This window comes from Mesocricetus auratus, unplaced genomic scaffold (assembly GCF_017639785.1).
Source record: "Mesocricetus auratus isolate SY011 unplaced genomic scaffold, BCM_Maur_2.0 Super-Scaffold_100066, whole genome shotgun sequence".
In the NCBI taxonomy this organism is placed as follows: domain Eukaryota; kingdom Metazoa; phylum Chordata; class Mammalia; order Rodentia; family Cricetidae; genus Mesocricetus; species Mesocricetus auratus.
This window is the reverse complement of record NW_024429235.1, coordinates 2,396,871-2,417,515: the sequence shown is the minus strand read 5'-3', so window position 1 is coordinate 2,417,515 and position 20,645 is coordinate 2,396,871. Positions and strand designations below refer to the sequence as shown.

Here is a 20,645-nt window from a genome sequence, read left to right as displayed (position 1 = left end):
TCAGCGTAATTATGAGCTATAAAGGGAAGGGGCAAGTTGGTGACTTCACAGGCCTTGATAAGAATCAGAGTTCTTAGATTTCCTGGCACCGATGGACATCTGGTGGACCATTGTGCAACTGAGGTTCCGCACATCAAGTTTGTAAATTGTCCTGTTTGACAAAAATGACAAGGTTAACAGTTGATAATTATAGGAATAGCAACAGGGAGGTGCACAGCTTATCTTGACCGAAAGGAAGAAAGTGCACTGCCTGGCTTTTTTGTTTGTTTGAAGTCTGTGGGTTCCTTTAAACCTTAGGGAAAGAGAAGTGTAAGAGAAAAAACAACAATTTCACTGGCAGGCACAGTCACAAGTGGTGACAGGTGGGGCATAGTGGCCCATGCTTTTAATCACAGCACTGGAGACGCAGAGGCAGGTGAATCTCTGTGAGTTTATCAAGGTCTACAGAGTTCCAGGCTAGCCAGGGCTACGCAATGAGACCCTGTCTCAAAAGAAAAGAAAAGTGGCAGTGTCTATGTTGTAACACTAGGAATCTCCACTCCGCCTGGAAATTTCCATGCCTGGAGCTATTTTCCTGGAACTAGAGGAAAGGGAAAACCCTTTGCTCGCTAATTCCCACAGAAGAATAGCAGCCCTCTGCTCAGCCCCACCCCCTCTACCCTCAAGTGGCCCCAAATCCTCTCTGAAAGGGTTCAGTTCAAGTATCAGCACAGCAACCTGTAAGACTCGGGATAGGGTAGGCAGTGCGGAGGGCTTAGATTAAATGTCATGACTGTGGCAGAACCAAGTTGCCCCACATACGAATTACCTGGGACCTAACTACCCTAGATTGCCCCATTTGAGGTTAGATCAACCCCAGACATGAACTAAGACTCCTCAGAGCTCTTGGATTAGTCACAGCATTGAAGAGAAAACTTCACTGAGCTATACCTGGCAGGGAGTCTGGAGTTTCTGGTTTGGAAGCTCTGGAAGGCGTGTGGCAGGGGAGGGGCCTCGGGACAGTGGGAGGGCTGGTGGCTGGGGTTGAGCCCTAGTCAGCTATGCGGCAGCTAAGGCCCCGTGAGCCCAGACCGGCCAGGACAAAGAGGCCATCAGCAGTCTCTGGAACTCACCCAAGGGGACGCTCCACTTTGGACACCTCAGCTGCTACCGGCTGCATTCGACATCCTGAGGCCGCTTCCCATCCTACACCCCAAAGATGGAGGTGCTGCTGGGAGTGAAAATCGGCTGCCTGCTGGCCCTTCTGGCTCTCACACTGGGCTGTGGCCTTGTTCCCATCTGCTTCAAGTGGTTCCAGATGGATGCAGCCACAGGTACAGTCACGCCAACCAAGGCTCGTCTCAGGCCTTTCCCCACACCCGGCTTGGGTTCGCATGCGCCTCCCCCAAACTCACCGGGTGCCGTCTGTGGCTCTCCCCATTCATTCCCACGTCTCGTTGCCGACTGGAGGGTAACTTCTGCTTCCCTACCAGGTCACCACTACCGAGTTCTCAGCCTCCTGGGCTGTGTCTCTGCTGGTGTCTTTCTGGGAGCAGGCTTGATGCATATGACTGCTGAAGCCCTGGGGGGAATTGAGTCGGAAATTCAGAAGTTCATGGTGCAGGTGGGTAGCAGAGACACCGAGTGACGGGGCTATGGGGTCGGAATGGTAGCCAGGAGCCTGGGGAGACGGCGGGGAAGGCCCAGAGCACAGGGCGCGTGGGACAGCAGCTGTTGGACAGAAGATGGAAGGTGGTCAGGCTGGGCGTCCAAGGGAAGCTTGGTTTCGGAAAGGGCAGGACAGGAGCTAGCGCTGCCCCAGACTCAGTCTGATTTCTGTTTCCGTCTCCCTAGAACAGTACAGGAAGTAAGGGAAACTCTTCTCAGGATGCTGACTCCAGCTACGTAAGTGTCTGCTATTAGCACCTGCCTGTCTGCAGGGCGAAGAGAACCAGGGCTCTTCATGCCCTTCTGATATGTGAAGAGTGCCAGGAGTCTCTTCTCAGAAGGGGCCCACCTAACCCTTCCTTTGTGGACCCTCAGAAAAAGTTGTTGCCTTACTCTGCCCTCCCTACCCTGGAGCCTCTTTATTTCTAACCCAAGCTGCGTCTTGACCCTCAGCCCCTCCTGTCTCCTCCCTTCTGCTCAGCCTCATCCCCGCTTCGTTCTGTCACACGGGCTCTCTTGGCTCTCCTGGCCGCGTGTGCACCCGGTGTTGGATCCCCTCCCCTTCCTGACTTGTGGCCGCTTCTCTGTTCCTAGGTGGAGTATCCCTATGGAGAGCTCGTCATCTCCCTGGGCTTCTTCCTAGTCTTCCTCCTGGAGTCGCTGGCGTTGCAGTACTGTCACGGGGACGCTGGCGGGCCAGCAGTGCAGGGAGAGCAGTGGAGAGGGACTCACGCCTTTGAATTCCACAAGCACCCGCCTGTGCCGTCACCCGCACGGGGTCCCCTGCGCACCCTCATCCTCCTGCTCTCTCTGTCCTTTCACTCCGTCTTCGAGGGTCTAGCCGTGGGGCTGCAGACGACAGTGGCGGCTGCAATACAGCTCTGCGTGGCCGTTCTGTCTCATAAGGGGCTTGTGGCGTTCAGCGTAGGCCTGCGGCTGCTGAAGGCTGGCACCGGGTCGCGGTGGGCCACGCTCTGCGTACTGTCGTTAGCGCTCATGTCTCCTGTGGGCTTAGCCGTAGGGCTGACTGTGGCTGGGGGGGCCTCGGGGCCGGAGCAGGGATTAGCCCAGGCTGTATTAGAGGGAATATCAGCTGGCACATTCCTATACGTCACCTTCCTAGAAATTTTGCCCCGGGAGCTGGCTTGCCCTGAGGCCCCCCTGGCCAAGTATGGCTGTGTAGCTGCTGGTTTTGCCTTCATGGCTCTTATTGCCTTGTGGGCCTGAGAGGTTCCTCACTGCACTGACGGACCTATCTAGGATGACTTCTCCTGAGGACACCCCCTAAATGGCTTTGGCCCTCACTCATTTTTTTTTTCAGTGAGACTAAGCATTTTTCTAGGCACGAACTATCCCAGGTTTTATATATGTGAGATCCTGTTCTTGCTCGAGACTTAGACAGGATGTTTTACGTGCCTGTTTAACGGGAAAATTGGTTTCCAGACCATCACTCCAGAATAGCTAGTATGTGTAATAAAATGCCCATTTTACTGTTTCCCCTCAACCACACTGTAATTCAAGTCTATGATGAGGAAAAGGGGGCGTGGGGGGAATCGGGACCCGTAGTCATTTTCGTGGTTACAGGTCATTCCCCCAGACATAGCAAGACTGCTAGGACTTCAACAACCCTTTGTTGCCTTGCCCCTGGGAGCTGAGAAATAGAATACCATGTAGAGGGAGAAGGGCATTTAAAAACAGAAACCAGGGCGAGATCTTCCTCCTCCACTGACTACCTCACCTCACTCTCAGTGCCTGCCATTCACGCTGAGTCCAAAACACCATTGCTACCCTTGAGCTTCTCTTTCTGGCTGCCACGGGCTGAAGGATTAAAAGCCAGTGTCTGCAGAGTAGAGCCGGCGCCAAATAAATACCTCCGGTGATTATTCTCAAGTGTAAACCACCTAGCGGCTCCCCTTCCGCCTGCCTGACCAGCTGCTACCAAGGACAGTGCAAAAAAGCAGCTCTCCTGGAATTGAGGAGGGACAGGGTACCGGCTCCCCTGCCCTGGCCTAGTTGGAGCATCTCACACTCCGGTGAAGAAATAAGACAGGAAAGGTGTGCCCTGAAGCTCACACCCTCACCACTCTGCCCCTTCTTGTGATTTTCATGTGATGCCGCAAACAGCTTTAACACGAACGAACTCTCCCGAATCGTTCTTGTCTGAGTCTTTGTCTCCTTCCTGATGTACTGCGCCTCCCTCAAAAAAGTAAGAAATCTAAATCCTGTCTCCACAACAGAGAATGATGAGAAATGGGCAAAAACAGGAGTGGGAGACGGGACATCCTGAGGTATGCGGGAGAACCCGGGGTGCCGACGGCGATGGCTTCGGCGGGGAACACCTGCAGCATGACAGGCTGTGCTGCTGTTTGTACACACACACACACCTCACTTGCACAACTCCGGCAGTGATGCTATCCCAGTAAATAACCCAGGAAAACTGGCATCCAGAAAAGTTAGTCTGATCACTTGGCCAGCGGGGCCTCAGAAGTCATTTTCCTTTACTGTATGGAAAAGCCCCCCGAGAAGCCTTTCCTTCCTTGTGGGTTCCCTTCCCAACACCCATGTTCACCCTGTGTGTTAGAATTCCAGATCAGCGCCTAGAGTGCACAGCACAATTGAGGAAGCATGAATGGAAGGGCATTCAGGAAGGTGTGTGGGCAGGGTTCAGACAGAGCAAGGAGCGTGCAATACCCAGGGGCTGAGTAATCAGCTCGATGGTAGCAGAAACTAGAAAGGACCGGTTCAGAGGGCTGGAGCCTTGATCTCCAGGGACCCAACCAGGAAGGTGCTAACATAATCTTATTTTCTCGATCTGATTTACTAATGTCCTATTGGGCAAAACCAGACCGAAGCCGGGGGCTAGAAACGGCTGGTAGGTAGGTCTCTATAGACTGGCCAAGCCACCTGGACGCAGAGCTGTCCTGGGCGTCATCCATGCCCTGCTGTGGTTACATGAACATGATCTTGTCAGGACTTTGGCAGGGTGAATCGAAAGAGCTGTGTTTGTATGGAGGCTGGGGAATTAGCCCTACTACAGAAAAGTGTCCAGCTGTGACAGGGACTGAAGGAGGAGCACCCTGGCCTGCTGTGGCTCTCCCCTTGGTTCTAGATCACTGGCGCCATCAGCATTTGATGCGGACGAGGTAAGTTCGGTTCCTCGAGCTGCTGGTGAGCTGCGAACCCTGTCCTGGTCCACCCCTGGAACTTGGGACTCCCGTTTGACCTCCTCTCCAAAGCCACCGGTACTTAATTTCCTCCCCGTATCTGTTTCCTTCTTTCCCCCCCAATTCTTGCCACCCAGGGCCAGACGTGTGCTGATTTTGGAGCGGACATGATGCTAGAGGGGGGCGCCATCTGGAGCACACCAGGCAGAGCATCTGCACCGGGAGAGGACAGACTGATTTCAGAAAGCACCGGCGTCAGAGCCGTGCTGGGAAGGGGGAGGCAGCTGCGTGGCAGCCGGCGCAGCCATAAGAAGGCTGGAACAGAAGACGGTTAGAGCAACGAGACTGGAGAACAAGAGGGAAGACATCCAGGCTGGTGGAGTAATCAGGAATGCGTGTGACAATTTTCACATCGTCCTGTGATGACGTCAATCACAGAGGACGTTTTCTCTGGGGCCACATAGGAGTGGCTATGACCCAGAAAAAGATCAAGGTTACCCCACATTCCATGTTCCACCAGGACGACAGCTTCGTGAGGTTTGTAGTTGCTTTTGTTTGGGTCAGTCGGTTGGTTTTTGTTTTGTTTTGGGGGCTTTTGGTTTGGTTTTGTTTTGGATTGTTTTCTGTTTGTTCATTTTGAGTCAGAGAATCTCTATGTAGCCTCTACTAGACTGGAACTCACTATACAGACCAGGCTGGCCTCAAACTCAAAGACATCCATCCACCTGCCCCTGCGTCCCAAATACTGGGATTAAAGGTGTGAAAAACCATGCCTAGCATTCATTATAGTAATAGGCCAAAGTCACAAATCAAAACTTCAAAGGCCATTGATGACATTCTTAGTTCTCAGGGTTAATGAAAGCTAATGATCTACTAATTCATCCCGAAAGATCTTATCTGGTAGTCAGAAAGATGTCAAGTCTGACACAAAGGCAGGTCATGAATGGCTATCCAAGGGACTAAAGACAGCAGAAGATAGACTGCAATTAAGCACCAGACCTGCAACATTCCAACCTCACAACCATTTAAGTTCCAACCAGCCCATCACCCCCGGAGGACCGTTGTGTGTAGACTTATTTCTAGGAACTTTAATTCACACCTTCACCTTCCCCATCTCTCAGTCACTCCCTCATACATTTTGTATATACCTAGGAAGAAAACTAGGAAGTAGGCTTCCAGCATACCTCCTGCACACAGCCAGCTTGCTATTTCTGCTCCCAATAGGCTGTCTTCTGAAGGGACCTTTCTGGGGCCCTTCCTGCCTCCCCTTTGCTTTGAGGCTGGGGGATAGATAGGCTTAGTTTGGTCTGGATGATGCAGACACATGAAAATGATTTGTGAAGAACACAAGAGAAACCAGAGTTCAGAGAATTGACTGGAACAGGGCAGGTCATCAGGAATCAACACGTTTGACAGCTGCTTACCCTGTGCGCATGAGGGCCTGGGTTTGATCCCCAAAACCACAGAAAGGGAGAGATGAGCTAAAGCCCCAGACTCACTCTGCTAGAGTAGCCTGTGCCTCTTGGTCCTTCCCTGAATACGTTTTGGAGTAGCTTGCCTCCCTCACTACAGAAAACACTACCCCCTTGTTCTTAGACACAGTGAACATCTGCCAGAGCTTATGGGATAGGATGGGATGGACACCCTCTAGTTCCCTAGCTGACCTGAAGGGGAGCCCGCTGATGCTAGCAATTGAGAGGAGCAATCTCTGGGAATGCTTACAAAATCCTAGCCATAGAATCAAGTTTTGGTTTGTGTTCTTAGTGACTCTCCCTTGTCGAAGTATGTCAAACACAGAGTGTGCCCTACACTTCCCATGGACTTATCAGTTAGAGTCTGCTGGCAGAGAGATCTGGAAAATATAAGCTACATTGTTCTGGGTACCATATTTCCTCACCAAACCCTGAGCCTCCAGTCAGAAATCACTCATCTTTTCCAGTTATTCCTAAATCTTTTTAAAAGTTATGTCTCCCACTCCCATATTTCCTATGACCATATTTTTACTCTACCCTACCTGCTGTAATGTCACTATTTGGTTGGTATAACCATTTATTTGTTTGTTTGTATTTGTTCAGAGTTTCTCTGTGTAGCTTTGTAGGCCAGGCTGGACTCGAGCTCACAGAGATCCGCCTGCCTCTGCCTCCCGAGTGTTGGAATCAAAGGTGTGTGCCACCACTGCCTGGCTTTGTTGGTATAATCATATATTGCTTAAAGATGGGGATATGTTCTGAGAAACATACATTAGGTGATTTTGTCTGTTTTTTGTCATTGTGAAACATTAGAGAGTGCATTATATAAACCAAGAAAGCTCTGGTGTCCCTAAGGAAATGATCTGTGGGACTGTGATCACATATGCAGATATATACACCAGGATGACCAAAATGTCATTATGAAGCTCCTCATTGTTCCTTGAAAAAATAGGAGATCCAGATTTTTTTGTTGTTGGTTAGTTGGTTGGTTTTTCAAGGCAAGGTTTCTTTGTCCTGGAACTCATTCTGTAGACCTTGAACTCAGAGATCTACCTGCCTCTGCCTGGAGCGCTAGGGTTAAAGGTGTGCACCACGGCCCTGCCGTGTTTTTTTTACTGAACTGTAACACTTTTTTTTTCACTCTTTTCTGATTTCTCATTACCACTGAGCAGTCTCTTACCTTACTGATAGCTAAAGTATGGAGTACACTCACATTCCTGGGAATAAAGTAAGATTCACACAGGAATCCTAAGTCTAAAGAGGAGAGAGTAAGCAGGGAATTGTGACTCTGCTTCTGTCAAATTGTACAGCACCCCAAGCCTCCGAGTTCTTAGCCGGCCTTGATTTCAGGACAGCCTTATATTCAACAATGGTGCTATAAAACCGGGAAACCTAGGAGCCAGGTAAAGTGATGGAGGACCCTGCTGACCACAGGGGGGGCACTGTGTCTCCATGGGTGAACTAGGATATGCAGAGCCAAAAAAAAAAAAAGGGGGGTCAATCTAGGACAGCAAACGCCACCCAACCCCCCACCCCTGCCCCCAGTTACTGCAGACCATCTTTTTTTCCTACCTTAGATTTCTGGAACAGAAACATCTATAGTTGCATTCAAATACGTGTACACTTAAGTAAAACATCTTCCTAGGTGTGAAAATTACTCTGCTAACAATGACTTTTGTAGGCAGGTACAGGCACTAAGCAAGATCAATCCTCCCATAACACACAGCAGCAGCTACACCGATAAAGGCACCTTGAGGCCTTAGTTTTTCACTTTTTCCTCATGTTTTGCTAAGCAATCCCAGTGGTTATAGCCATGCTTCAGTTTTTCATCATTGTGGCATTTCAGGCATCTTTGTTTCCTGATCCAGCCAACACCTAATCCTAACCTGGGAACACCCTCTTCCAATACTGGCCTACAACATCTAAATGGGATCAGGGCTAGGACCATAGCTCAACAGTAGAGCATGTCCAAGGTTCTGGGTTCAATCCCCAGCACAAAAAGAAAAGGAAAAAGCATCAGCATCAAGGACTAAGTCTGTCACTACCACGTCTGTATGTGAGCACTTGATGCCTAGTGGCTTCAGCCTGCCAGTGTCATTGGGAAAATGGTACACTTGAGGTTTCCATAAGGCAAGCTTTAAAAACCCCATATTGTGTATCACATTGTTCCTTCTAACACTTCCATAAAGTGCTTTCTCACTTGCGTGTGTGTGTGTGTGTGTGTGTGTGTGCGCTCCTGTTTAAGTGTATGTATGTACACCCCCATGTGAAGGCCAGAAATGGACTTTTGAGTGTGTTCCTCCATCATGCTACACCTCATTTTTTGAGACTGGGTGCTGTCCATCACAACCCTCTAAGTCAAACAGCCATCGTCATCATATCTATTTGCAAAAGATCCTCGTAGCCAGGCCTGTTGATATTTGGGGAGGAAGCAGGGTCCCTGGACCCCCACCTGAGAAGCCAGCCACTCCTCCCAACCATTTCTGTATTCATTCCATGAGGCCTTGGACTGAAAAAGAAGCTACGGTATACGGCCTGGGGAAGACTACGAGAGCTCCGCCTGAACAGCAATGGGGAGTTGATGGGGGAAGTCCTGTGTATATGTCAATAACGCACTGTTGGCCAATAGGGAAGTAAGACAGGTGGGACTAGGAGTCTAGGAGGACTCTGGGAAGGAGAAACACAGGGAGTCAAGATGTAACCGCCATAGGGATAAGAAGCCTGGAAACTTCTCCAGTAAGATAAATACTTAGATTAACAGTTATGGGATAAATACTTAAGTCAGAGCTAGCCAGTAAGAAGCAAGCAAGGCCAACAGCTTCATAATTAATACAACGTCTTGTGTTATTTGGGGACCACAACGAGGCAGAGCCCAGGCGACTGGTGGGGAAAAACCAATCGGCTGACAAGGAAAAGGCTTCTCTCTACAGGGAGTCATCACAGATGTGGGGTGCACCTTCCAGTGTGCCTGTCTTAAGGTCATCCACAGCCCCAGGTCATCCGAAGTCCCAGGGTAAACTTTGGTTTGTCATTGGGACCTCATGAGGAGGGGCTAGACATCGTTTAGGTCCAAACTCTCCGGAAGAAAATTCTCGCAATACTAGGTCCCCACTGAAGCTGGCACCCAGTGATTGGCTAGACAGGCCAGGTCGTGAGCACTCTGGACCCTTCTGTCTCCACCTCCCAGCACTGGGACCAAAGGTGCAGAGCCAAACGGTGAGCTAGGGATCTGAACACGGGTCTTCACGATTGTACAAGGACGTCTCCTGAGCCATCTCCCTAGCCCTTCCTCCTACTGCCTCAAGAGCCCAAGAATCAAGCCACAACAGCTTCAAGACATCCGAATCTCCACTGTCTGTTACATTTTTTTAACAGGCTCTTGAAGAACTATCCGTGTTTAGCTACCACATCCTCCTGGAGTCCATCAATGAATAAAATCCTCAAAGGAAGTTCCCTTTTGCTGGGACTTTCTTGACTCCCAGTGCCCTTGGGAGCTAAAAGAGGAAGTTTAGATGTCCCGAAACTAGAATCACAGGTGGTTATAAGCTGCCGTGTGGGTGCTGGGACTTGAACCCAGGTCCTCTGGAAGAGTAGCTGGTGCTCTTAAGCACCGAACCATCTCTCCAGGCCCTCAGTCAGCTTTTTTTTTTAAATTATGAATACAACATCCTGCCTCTATGTATATCTGCACACCAGGAGAGGGCGCCAGATCTCATTACAGACGGTTGTGAACCACCATGTGGTTGCTGGGAATTGAACTCAGGACCTCAGGAAGAGCAGTCAGTGGTCTTAACCTCTGAGCCATCTCTCCAGCCCCACAGTCATCTTTCTTCAAGAGCACGATATTGATGACACCTCAGTCCTAGTCTTACTCAACAACCCACAAATGATAAGGAAGGCTTAAAAACACGATTAGTAGAGAGAACAATATCGTTTTCTCGGATCCAATGATCACATTCTGTGAAGTGTTTGTACTCCATAAGCGGAGCTCCCGGGTTTCAGCACTTTAAGAGGACCAAGGAGAAGACAGAAAAGGGGAAGGATGGACACATTCAGGTCACAATTAATAACGGTGCTCAGTTTCCTCTGTTTATTGTCACAGCAGAAGTGGGAGACAGGAGGTCACGCTCTACACGTAACGGTTATGGTCAGAGCCCGAGGCAGCCCTCCCACCCTTATGCCAGACCCCAAGCAGTCTGCCCTAAGCTCTCTCCCCAGTCCCACTGGAGGTGCACACTGACAGCTACCGAAGTTAGTGCAGTCAAAGGGCCCAGGCCCCGGCCTACGGCCCCGCTCCAATCCTTCTACCAATGGCCCCGCCCTACGGCCCCGGCTCCAATCCTTCCACCAATGTTCTTAACCACCACCCACCATTTCCCACTCTACCTTCACTTTTACATGCTGGCTATCTCTGTCACATTGTAAGGACCAGCGACCCACCAGCAAGCCTCCCAGATACACATTCGTTTAGGCCCAATGCCTTCAGAGGCTTGAAAAGGCAAAGCCACAGTCAGCTTTGGGGGCATGGAGCTCCCCATCTCCCACCCCTACCTACACACACACACACACACACACACACACACACACACACACACACACCCCTCTCCTACCCTTGCAAATATGGGATAAGGAGAGGGGGTGAAGGAGGCCCCACGGCAGCTATAACAGCTTCTCGTTCCTCGCCTACACACGCCTAGGTCAGGGAGAGAAGACGCAAGACTTCTCAACACCAAAACGGGAGAGGGGCTGATTTAGGGGGCCTGCATCTCTAAGAGATATTAGGACACCTCTCCTAGGAGCTAGAGGAAATCACAGGTTAGAGGTCAAGGTTAGAGTAGCTATTAAAGATCAAGGTCATCTCCCAGCAGATCTTACTCTGGCCCCAATACGCCTCTCAGGTTAGTGCTGCAGGAGGTGGGGGGCTGGGTTCCACACCAGGGCCGTGTAAGGGTCATTCAACAGGAGACTTCCATGGTGTGCCCCGGGGGCCCAGAGGGGAGAGTCCCAGACTCGCTGCTCTGTGACAGGGTGCGGGAGCGGGACCGACCGCCATCGATGGAGGCTGCACTGGTCAGAGATGCCGTACGGGACCGAGACAGGCGAGTCATGCAGGATGAGGCCACTGCGGAAACAGAGTGGTGAGCCAGCCGCCAGAGATCCGTGCAGGAGGGGGCTGGTAACCCTAGGTGAAGGCAAAAAGCAATCCCGGCGGCCGGGGACCCAGCGAGCTTGACTCCTGAGAAGTGGGCATCCAAGAGTCAACCTCAAACAAGCCCGCCCCTCCTAGGGACCATGGGTTCCCTTCGCGGCGGCCTCCTCCGTCCCAATACTCACTGTAGCCCATGCCTTGCAGGAAGTACTTGAAAGCCTCAGTCAGCTTGCCTGGCTGTGGGCAGATTACAAGGAAAGAGGGAGTCAGGAGAGAGACACGGTTAGACACCGTGAAAGCCCAAGGCCACAGCAGAGGCGAAGGGCACACAGATCAGGGACGCCAAGAATTCACCTGCTTCCCCCTCCCACGGTCAGGGGGGGGGGACACTCACCTGAGTCAGCTGCGGCTGCCCTCCAGAATCAGCCATCTATTCGTGAAGGAGCACCCAGAAAAGAAGGACGTATGGATGGACAGGACGACCCACGCAGAGGGGGAGGGGCTGTTTCCTACCGCCCTTCCTCACTTGGTCCCTGTGGTCTCTGCTTCGTGGACCCACAAAGAACCCTCAAGGCTTAAAACGCTGGAATTTAGAGTATGTGTAGTCCTGGATGGGGGGCCCGGGAGCAAGCAAGGCTTGGAGGCAGACTACTGACCTTGAGGAAGGAGGTCTGTGTGGGGTCCAGTTTTGAATTACATTCCACCTGGAATAAGTGGGAGACTGAAGGAACGAGCTTGCCCTCCCCGCAGCACTTCCCCTCCAAGCGACCCTGCTCTTCCTCTCCTTGTCAGCCCCCTACCCAACTACTTCTTTTTTTTAATTTTATTTTTTATTTTTTGGTTTTTCGAGACAGGGTTTCTCTGTATTGTTTTGGAGGCTGTCCTGGAACTCGCTCTGTAGACCAGGCTGGCCTCGAACTCACAGAGATCCGCCTGCCTCTGCCTCCCGAGTGCTGGGATTAAAGGCGTGCGCCACCAACGCCCGGCTCCCAACTACTTCTTAATAGGAATAAAATTTCCTAAAGTCGCTCCACCTGTCCCAGAGTTTGCCCCTTGGCAAGATGCACTTACAACCACAACACCCCCCCACTAGCCCCAAAAAGTCGCTACTAACCACAGCGTCTTCATGAGGCGCTTGGTCTCCTACCACCAGCATCACGGGGCACCTACAGGGTCGGGGAGAAGGCACTGAGCCCTGGGCTTCCTCACCCACCACTTCTTCCCAGGAGAGCAGCTAGGAGAGCAGCTTCCCAGGAGGCTGGCCCCGAACCAGCCACCCCCTCCTGCTGACCCACCAAAGGGGAAGGCCCAAAGGGCGGCAACCTGATACACAGAATGCAGTCAAATAGGTCAGTTCGCTACAACAGCTGAGGGTTGCCAGCACCAAGTGGCAGTCCAGGCACAGGGCAAGGCTGCATCTACCAACGTCTTACCTGAGGGTCATCTCACCACCTCGCTCAAAGTTCAGGTCTCGGCGGCTACAGAGGGTTCAAAGAGGTGTTTTTTTTTTTTTAACAGGCAGTGGTGTCTCTATCTAGATACACTACATTCTCCGTAGGACGCTACCTCCCCCCCCCCTTTTTTTTACAGTCAGCTACTGGTGATGAAAAGTTAACACCGGGCTGGGTTTGCAGCCTGGAGGCAGAGTACCTGCTTAGCATCTACAGGGCACCGGGTTTGATTCCCCCCAGCAGTTAAAGGAGGGAGAGGGGACCACAGAAGATGGCAGGCACATGCCCAAAGCACGCCACCAATAATCACCTGTGCCCTAGATCTCTGGAGAGGTGGCTCAGGGCTCAGGGGACGACAAGAGTCTGGCTGCCCCTCCAGAGGACCTGGGCTCAGTTCCCCGCACCCACATGGCAGCTCACACCCGTCCGTAACTCTGTTCCAGGGTATCTGACACCCTCACACCAATGCACATTAAATAAAATAAAATAAGGAAAAAAGAACGAGAATGCCCTTACTCCTGTGCTAAAGCGGCATTCGGAACCCTGCCTGCCCTGCACACTGCACACGGCCCTCTCCCCAGTCCCATCTCTCCATGCAGACACACCCACTCACTTGTTGTAACTGTTCCAATACAGTTCAATGTTCTCCAGGTTCGGGGCATGTGCGATGATATTTCTATACTTCTGTATCAACTCAGAATTCCCAGAGAGCTCTTCCTGAAGCACACAAGAGATGAAGTGGGGTTGGAAAAAGAAGCCAACCGTGGCTAAAACTGTCTTCACACCCCAGACCCTATGCCGGCGTTCAAGTCCTTGCTGGTAATTACTTCAGCTCCTTCCGCCTTCCACAACCACTTACTTACCTGGCTGAAAAGATGTCCAAGAATCATCTCCGGAATGGAAGAGGTAAGGCCTGTTAGCTGCAAGGGCAGTCGAACAAGTTCAAGACGTTGTGGGGAAAGGGACACTGCGCCCTCATCCGAGGGCGGTCCCCACCCAAGAAGTCAGAACTCAAGCCCCTCCGAACCTTGTGGGCTGCCCAATCCATCCAGCCCTTGGCATTGGGGTCAATGTTGATGAGAACAAGACCTTCAACTGTGTCCGGGTGGGTCAGCTAAGAGGTGACAGAAAGGGGATCAGAGGCAGGCACCCCACCTCACTGAGTCCCCCCCCCACCTTCCCCTGGACTCCTATATGACCTATACTCTCTACCCTGCTCCCCATTGCCTTCAAATGCTGGAATTACAGGGATGCGGACCGTGCCTACAACTGTCTGTCTAATATGGGTGGGGCACCTCCATTTCCCCAGTCCAGCAGAGTTTGCTTCTTACAGCATATCGTGACAGAATGTAGGCTCCAGCTCCAACACCAACTCCAATTATTGTAGAGAAACTGTAAAAGGGAAATGCATGGGTCAACAGGATCTGGCAATCAGAATCTGTCACAGCCCAATTTCTTCAAACTCCTCACCATCCTCCGTGGGGGGGTCACAGCCACCAAAGGGGACAGCAAAGGCCTTTCCTTCAGGCATGTAAAAAGAAAGGCCCCAAGAATGCCTGTACTTCCTCTCGGAGAACTAGCATCTTGAAAGGAAACACACATCTCTTCCCACACACACAGCTCATTCATTCTCAACTCTCGGAAACAAGTTGAAACCTGTTCTGACTCCCGGTTCCACAGAGGAACAGAAACTATGGACCTTAAAGCAAAACACGGAAACAGGTGTGATGTTAAAGCAAAACACGAAACAGGTGTGATGTTAGTGAGCCGGAAGAGCGGAGGAGACAGGGAAGCAGGCAAACCGCAGTTGCTGAGAGCCAGGGTGCCCAGGAAAAGCTAAGCTACGAAAAGATCTCAGGAGTCAGGGGCTGGCAAGACGACTCAGCAGTCAAGGACACTTGCTACTCTTGCGGAGGACACACACTGGATTTCCAGCACCTACATGGTGGTTCACAAAAAAATCTATAACTCAAATTCCAGGGATTCCAATGCCCTCTTCTGGTCCCTGTGGGCACCACACATATTATATGGCATGCATGCATACATGTAAGCAAGCATTCATGACACCTAAAATAAAAGTAAATCTGAGAGAGAGAGAGAGAGAGAGAGAGAGAGAGAGAGAGAGAGAGAGAGAGAGAGAGAGAGCGCACCCAGAAATCAGCATCTTCCTCCCCAGGCCAGAGGCCCCTGTGAGACTGATCTCCCACCCCCCCCACTGTCTTCCACACCTGGCTCCCAGTGTACCACATGTGACTCAGGAAGACAGGAATGGGGACCAAGACGGGTCTATCTAGTTCCTCGGGAATGAGATCACCCGGACCTCTTCTTGCCTAACTTCCGGATCAGAAAAGGTTCCCTGCTTCAAGTCTTTACCATTTATTGCAGAAGTAGCAATTAACAGTCTAGATATCGGTGGCGCACGCCTTTAATCCCAGCACTTGGGAGGCAGAGGCAGGCAGATCTCTGTGAGTTCGAGGCCACCCTGGTCTACAAGAGCTAGTTCCAGGACAGCCTCCAAAGCCACAGAGAAACCCTGTCTCAAAAAAACAAAAACAAACAAACAAACAAACAAAACCAGTCTAGATATCAACTCCTGCCTGCTGTGAGCCTCCTGCCTGCACCCCGAGATGCTTCCCCTAAGCCTAGACAGGGCCAAGTACAAACCCTTTCATCCTGTTCCCCTCACTCAGCAGTGAGACTACTCTGACAGTCAACATTCCAAGCCCACTGCCCTCCCTCTGGGGCCTCTCACTTTAAGTACTGCAGGATGCAAGGAATCATGTCTGCCAGCTGGTCCAGAGACGGGTACTGGTACCTAGAGAAGAGGGATGCTGAAGTTACCAGTCTGCCCCCACACACCTCCACACCCTGTGCCAGAACCTTCTCTGCCTCCTTCACTTCCAATCTCTCTAGTGCACTGCACACTGCCCTACACCACCATCCACACACACCTGCTTATGAAAAGCCTTACCCCAAAGGGAACACGGGAGCCCCTTCTTCCATCCCGGGGGCATCCACGTGAACCCGCACGAAGTTCTGGATGATTTCTTGCATATCCCCGAACTGAAACAGTGGCTGGAAGCAAGATTTATCTAAAGAGAACCCACATCTCCCCTCAGCAACAAAATCAGAAGTGAAAAGCATCCTCGTGCCAAAGCCCATCCTAGCTTTGACGCCAGCTAAACCAGAGGGGGATTCCTCTGGTGTGTCACTGGCTCCCCGCCTGACCTTGGTGACGACCACCCCACACACACACTGGGTTTTCCCCTCCCCTGCCTCCTTCCAGGAAGAAGCAGGAGAAGCAATGACGGTCTTACAGTTGAGTCCTACATCATGGTAGGTGAATATCGCTGGGCGTTTGGGTTTGGGGGTGCCGTACACGGTAAAGGTGACGGAGCCATAAGGTGTCTCCACAGAGTGGGTCTGTAAGAAAAGAGGCAGCCATCAGGGAGAAAATATACTGAAGCTTTTCAAAGGGGGGAGGCAAAAAAAGAAGTGAAAAATTGGTTAAAAACAGGGTCGATGGGTTTTAGGAGAACATGACCGTGGAACTGGATGGGCAGGCAGAAAATAATGGAAGGCCGGAAATCAAGGAACTCAGAGGAGAAGGGAAGAGAGAAAGATGGAGAATGGGGAAGGTGTAGAGTCAGAGTGGGGGCCGGAAATCAAGGAACTCAGAGGAGAGAAGAAGGGAAGAGAGAAAGATGGAGAATGGGGAAGGTGTAGAGTCAAGAGAGTAAGATGGAGAATGTAAAGAGTCTGAGTGGGGCCCTGTCAATACCGGGGGAGAGAAGAGAATGTCCTCCCGCCCTGGCACTGTCCCCAGTTACCTGTCCCTGGTCCAGGAGGATTCGGGCAGCCAACTCGGCCTCCTGGAGAGACACACACAGACAGACACACACACACAAGCGCCAGGAGTGACAAACGGAGACAGACACAAAGAGGTAGGCACAGAGAGACCGACAGACGCAGGAAGATTGACAAGAACGAGACAGGAGAGGGTGAAGGTTAGTGGTGACGAGACAGGCTCTGGGCTCCCTTCCACAGTGTCCAGGACAGGAGATGGGAGAAGGATGAAGTCGGAATGACAGCCCCGGGCCCGGGGAAGCTGGGAGGCCTCGGGGACTTTCCGGAGGATGGGGCTGAGGCAGGGAAGTCAAGAAGCCACCATTGACCAACCTTGGCAGTTTCAGGCGCCTGTCCTGGCAACAGCGGCTTTTCCTCGGTGATCTGAACCTCCTGCAGCTCTGCCATGGTGGCCTGCTGGGACAAGGGAAACGGTAAACCAGCCGGGCGGTGGTGGCGGCGGCGCGCGCCTTTGATCCCGCCGCTCAGGAGGCAGAGGCAGGGGGATGTCTGTGAGTTCGAGGCCGGCCTGGTCTAAAGGGTGAATTTCAGGACAGCCAGGGCTACACAGAGAAACCCTGTCTCAAAAAGAAAAAAGAAGAGAAAAAGAAGAAAGAAAGAAAGAAAGAAAGAAAGAAGGAAGGAAGGAAGGAAGGAAGGAAAGAAGGAAGGAAGGAAGCAAAGACAGACAGACAGACAGCAGGCCTGGGGGGCCGCTCAGCCTCAGCCCAGGTCGATGCGGTGTGCGGAGGTACCCCAGAGCTGAGAACTCGGAGACACAGAGGGCTTTTCTGGCTCCCCTAGCCCACTTCCAGGGTAACTAACTAGGAGGAAGGACAGCAGCCTCTTCAGCCTCTTCAGACTGCCAGCCCCCTGCGGCCCTCCACCTCCAACACTCAGGCCTCCAGGTGATCCTCCTCCCTCTTGATAGTCCACAACACCCTCTCCCGTCCTGGAGGGACACCAGGGCGGGGAGCAATGTGGCTCTGGCTTCTTAAGCTACATTAGGGGACACCCCACACTCCCCATTGCAGCTTCCCTAACTGGGTACGCTCTAAGTGTACCAAGGGATAGAGCGGTGAGCGTTGGCAATGTCCTGTGACCTTCAACCACAGCTCCAATGTCAGCATCTGGAGGGCCTAAAAATGACTAAGGCAATTAGTACTCAACAGAGGGACACAGATATCCAAAATCCAACCAACGGATCCCTTCCTCTGGCGACTCAAAGCTCTCCCTTCCAAGTACATGGGCGTATACCAACACACTGAGCTCTAGGGAGCCCCTGTACAGCCCCGTAAAGAAGCAAGCCTGGGGCTCGGGGCGGGTGGGGTCAATTTACGGCGCTCCTATTGGTCGGGTGCCGTGAGACTACAGGTCAGGGTTCCCAGTCCTGACTCTGGGGTCTGAGGAAACACATGAACAAGGTGAATGACATGGGGACATACCGCCACGGCCAAGACCCACCCAGACTCCCTAGGGTCACTAACCCTTCCCAATCTCCGCAGAGTCCAGAGAACACGTCCTCTCCAGACTTCAATCAGTACAAGCTGGAGGGGCCTGCGGGGCAACGCGAGCAGGCTCACACTGGGCAAGGGGAGGGAGAGCAGGGAGTGGGGACAAGGCGACAGGGCATGACTGTGTCAGAACCTCTGGGTCCTACCCCACTGCCCCTAGCGTGTGACCTTGCCTGGGCGCTACTGCTCAGTTTTGACCGCTGATAATGTAGGTAGTACTGGGTGACGTTTTCCTCCACCGTTTTAAAAACAAACAAGTACTGAACAAGCCCCACGCCTTCACGTCTCTCCTCCACCCCGTCTAGCTGGGGGGTCTAGTGGAGAAAGCCGAGGGGGAGCAGGGCGGTCGCGTATCCTCCGGACTCCCCCGACTTCACGTGCCAGCTGGGGGAAGGATGGGTAGGGCTTTGTGACTGGCCGCTCCCATAAACCCGAAACCTGTCCCCGTGAGTCCCTGGCGGCTGGTGCTCGTCCGGGACCCACACCCTCGCACGGCCGACACGTAGCGCCCAGGACCTGGGCACCATCTCCAGCGCGCCCCTAACACGCCCCGCACTCGGTAGCGTCGGAAGGGGGCGGCGGGGCGCCTCTCGCCGCCAGCCCCTTCCCCCGGAGGGAGCCGCAGCCCCGGGGACCACAGCGCCCACCCTCCCGGCCGGCGCCTTCCCAGCCCGGCGGCGCGCTTGCCCCTCCCCCTACCTGCTGCCGCCGCCGCCGCCGCCGCGGTCGCCGCCACCTTCACTTGCCTTTGACTTAGGTCCGCCCAAGCTCGGGTTCCCCGCAGACCCGCCCCGGGCCCGCCCCTGGGCCATCTCCCTGCAGATCCGCCCCGACCCCCAATAAACACGCCCCGCTACCTCGCCCGGCCGGGCGGCTGGAGGATGGGCGAGAAGGGGAGGGACGCAGGGGAGCGCCCTGCGGGGATGCCCGTCGGCTCTCCTCCGGGTGCTCCCCGCAAGCCCGAGCCGCGGGAAGCGGGGTGCGCGTGGGCACCCCCTAAGCCTCCAGATGAGCCCCCCACGCCCACCCCAACGGCGCCCCCTAATGAGACCTGGCCCCGCCGGGCTCAACTTTTTGGCTCTCCTCCTAGCCCCCCAGATCGAGGGGCGGCGACGGGCAGAGCGGGGAGGCCAACCCAGGGTGCCCACGTCCCACGATTTCAGCTCCGCCCGCCCGGAAGCAGAGAGCGAGGTCCAGGGAGGGGGAGGTGGGCGAGGGCCACCGCTCAGACCCGGTCTCCGGGCAGGTAGGGGCGGTGGTGCCGGCCAGTCTGGGGACAGGGCGTCGAGGGCGCAGGCACTCCGAGCGCACGGGGTGCTGGTACCTCCTCAGCCGAGTCCCGCCGCCTGCTCTCCGGCCGCGCTCTGCGAGAAGTTGGACAACAAGCAAGGGGGGGATGGAAATGCTGGGGGCCGCTATAAATAGAGGGTGAACGAAGGAGGGGGACGATGATGGCCAACGGCGACTCCCGGGTCAAGGACCCAACGCGGGGAGGGGGGGCCGGAGTGGGCGTAGGGGAGGGGCTGGGGACCCCCCGAGGGCTCTGACTCCCGTGTAAACAGGCGCGGAGGCGGAGCTAACCCTGCAGGGGTGGAGTAAGGGTTTGAGGAGGACTCGATGTCCTGGGCTGAGACCCAAGAGACCCTGTGGCTGAGGCGCTAACCCCTCCCAGTCCAACCCGGAAAAGGAGGGCAAGGTCTGCTTTAGAAAGACTTAAGTGGCAGCGCCCCGTTGCCGACCGTCTCCCGAGCTACTGTCTCCTAGGCCGACTCTCATGCCTAGGTGGGTTTACCATCCTATCCTAAGGCGTTCCACACGTTTCACATCCGAGACACACCCTCCCTTGTGCTCTTTAAAGGAAGGTTTGATGGCGTGGAGTAGTTGATGTGACTAAGGGGATTGAAAGTTCCGTTAGACAACCAGATTGAGTTTCCCCACATGCCCTCGTTCTTGTACCCCTGCTCCCAGGATTAACTCTACCCCATCCCCCTTCAGCCTAGTGCCAGACTTGCCATTTCGGGGGCTGGGCGCCAGGCCAGTTGAAAACAATGTCCAATGGAACTGGAGCTGCCAGCTGAAACACCAGCACAGACTGCACCCCCGAGACCCCCAAATTGCCCTCCCCCTGCCTGGGAACTACCCTCACCACCCACAGCCCCCCTCCCCAAGGAACATCAATGCCCCTTTCATCCCCGCTTGGCAGGTCTGTTGGAAAGAAGGAGAGGCCCGGAGGGAGGAGGAGGAGACCTGGAGAGGCTCAAACCCAGCCTTCAAAAAAAACACCCTAGACCTAAAGAGCTTCCTGTATCCCCCAAATGGAGCCTCGAGTTTTCGTCTGCTCTTTTTTCCTGCCCCCTTCATAAGTATTGCCCTAGAAACTGGCACAGAAACCTGGCACTCCAGCT

General features: G+C 53.4%; 2 protein-coding genes across 9 annotated transcripts; one reads left to right on the top strand and one right to left on the bottom strand.

The window, feature by feature from the left end:
- Positions 1 to 135: 135 nt before the first annotated feature.
- Positions 136 to 3,797, top strand: Slc39a2 (solute carrier family 39 member 2). The gene is made up of 4 exons (XM_005087033.4): positions 136 to 1,313; positions 1,473 to 1,603; positions 1,834 to 1,884; positions 2,242 to 3,797. Exons 1-4 carry the CDS (start codon positions 1,199 to 1,201, stop codon positions 2,872 to 2,874), a joined length of 930 nt encoding a protein of 309 aa, XP_005087090.1. The 5' UTR covers positions 136 to 1,198; the 3' UTR covers positions 2,875 to 3,797.
- A 6,550-nt stretch (positions 3,798 to 10,347) lies between these two features.
- Ndrg2 (NDRG family member 2) lies at positions 10,348 to 19,672 on the bottom strand. Of its 8 annotated transcripts, XM_013125955.3 has the most exons (17): positions 19,565 to 19,628; positions 18,214 to 18,283; positions 17,060 to 17,140; positions 16,711 to 16,752; positions 16,198 to 16,303; positions 15,852 to 15,972; positions 15,633 to 15,695; positions 14,212 to 14,272; positions 13,908 to 13,994; positions 13,744 to 13,800; positions 13,494 to 13,597; positions 12,863 to 12,907; positions 12,544 to 12,595; positions 12,086 to 12,133; positions 11,824 to 11,859; positions 11,615 to 11,666; positions 10,348 to 11,402 (listed from the first exon to the last, which is right to left on the bottom strand). In XM_013125955.3, exons 3-17 carry the CDS (start codon positions 17,132 to 17,134, stop codon positions 11,236 to 11,238), a joined length of 1,116 nt encoding a protein of 371 aa, XP_012981409.1. In that variant the 5' UTR covers positions 17,135 to 17,140; positions 18,214 to 18,283; positions 19,565 to 19,628; the 3' UTR covers positions 10,348 to 11,235. The 8 variants fall into 8 exon arrangements, with proteins under 8 accessions (XP_012981409.1, XP_012981408.1, XP_012981410.1 ...); XM_013125954.3 differs by lacking the exon at positions 18,214 to 18,283 and having other exon boundaries at positions 19,565 to 19,672; XM_013125956.3 differs by lacking the exons at positions 18,214 to 18,283; positions 19,565 to 19,628 and adding an exon at positions 18,940 to 19,012.
- Between the last annotated feature and the right edge of the window lie 973 nt (positions 19,673 to 20,645).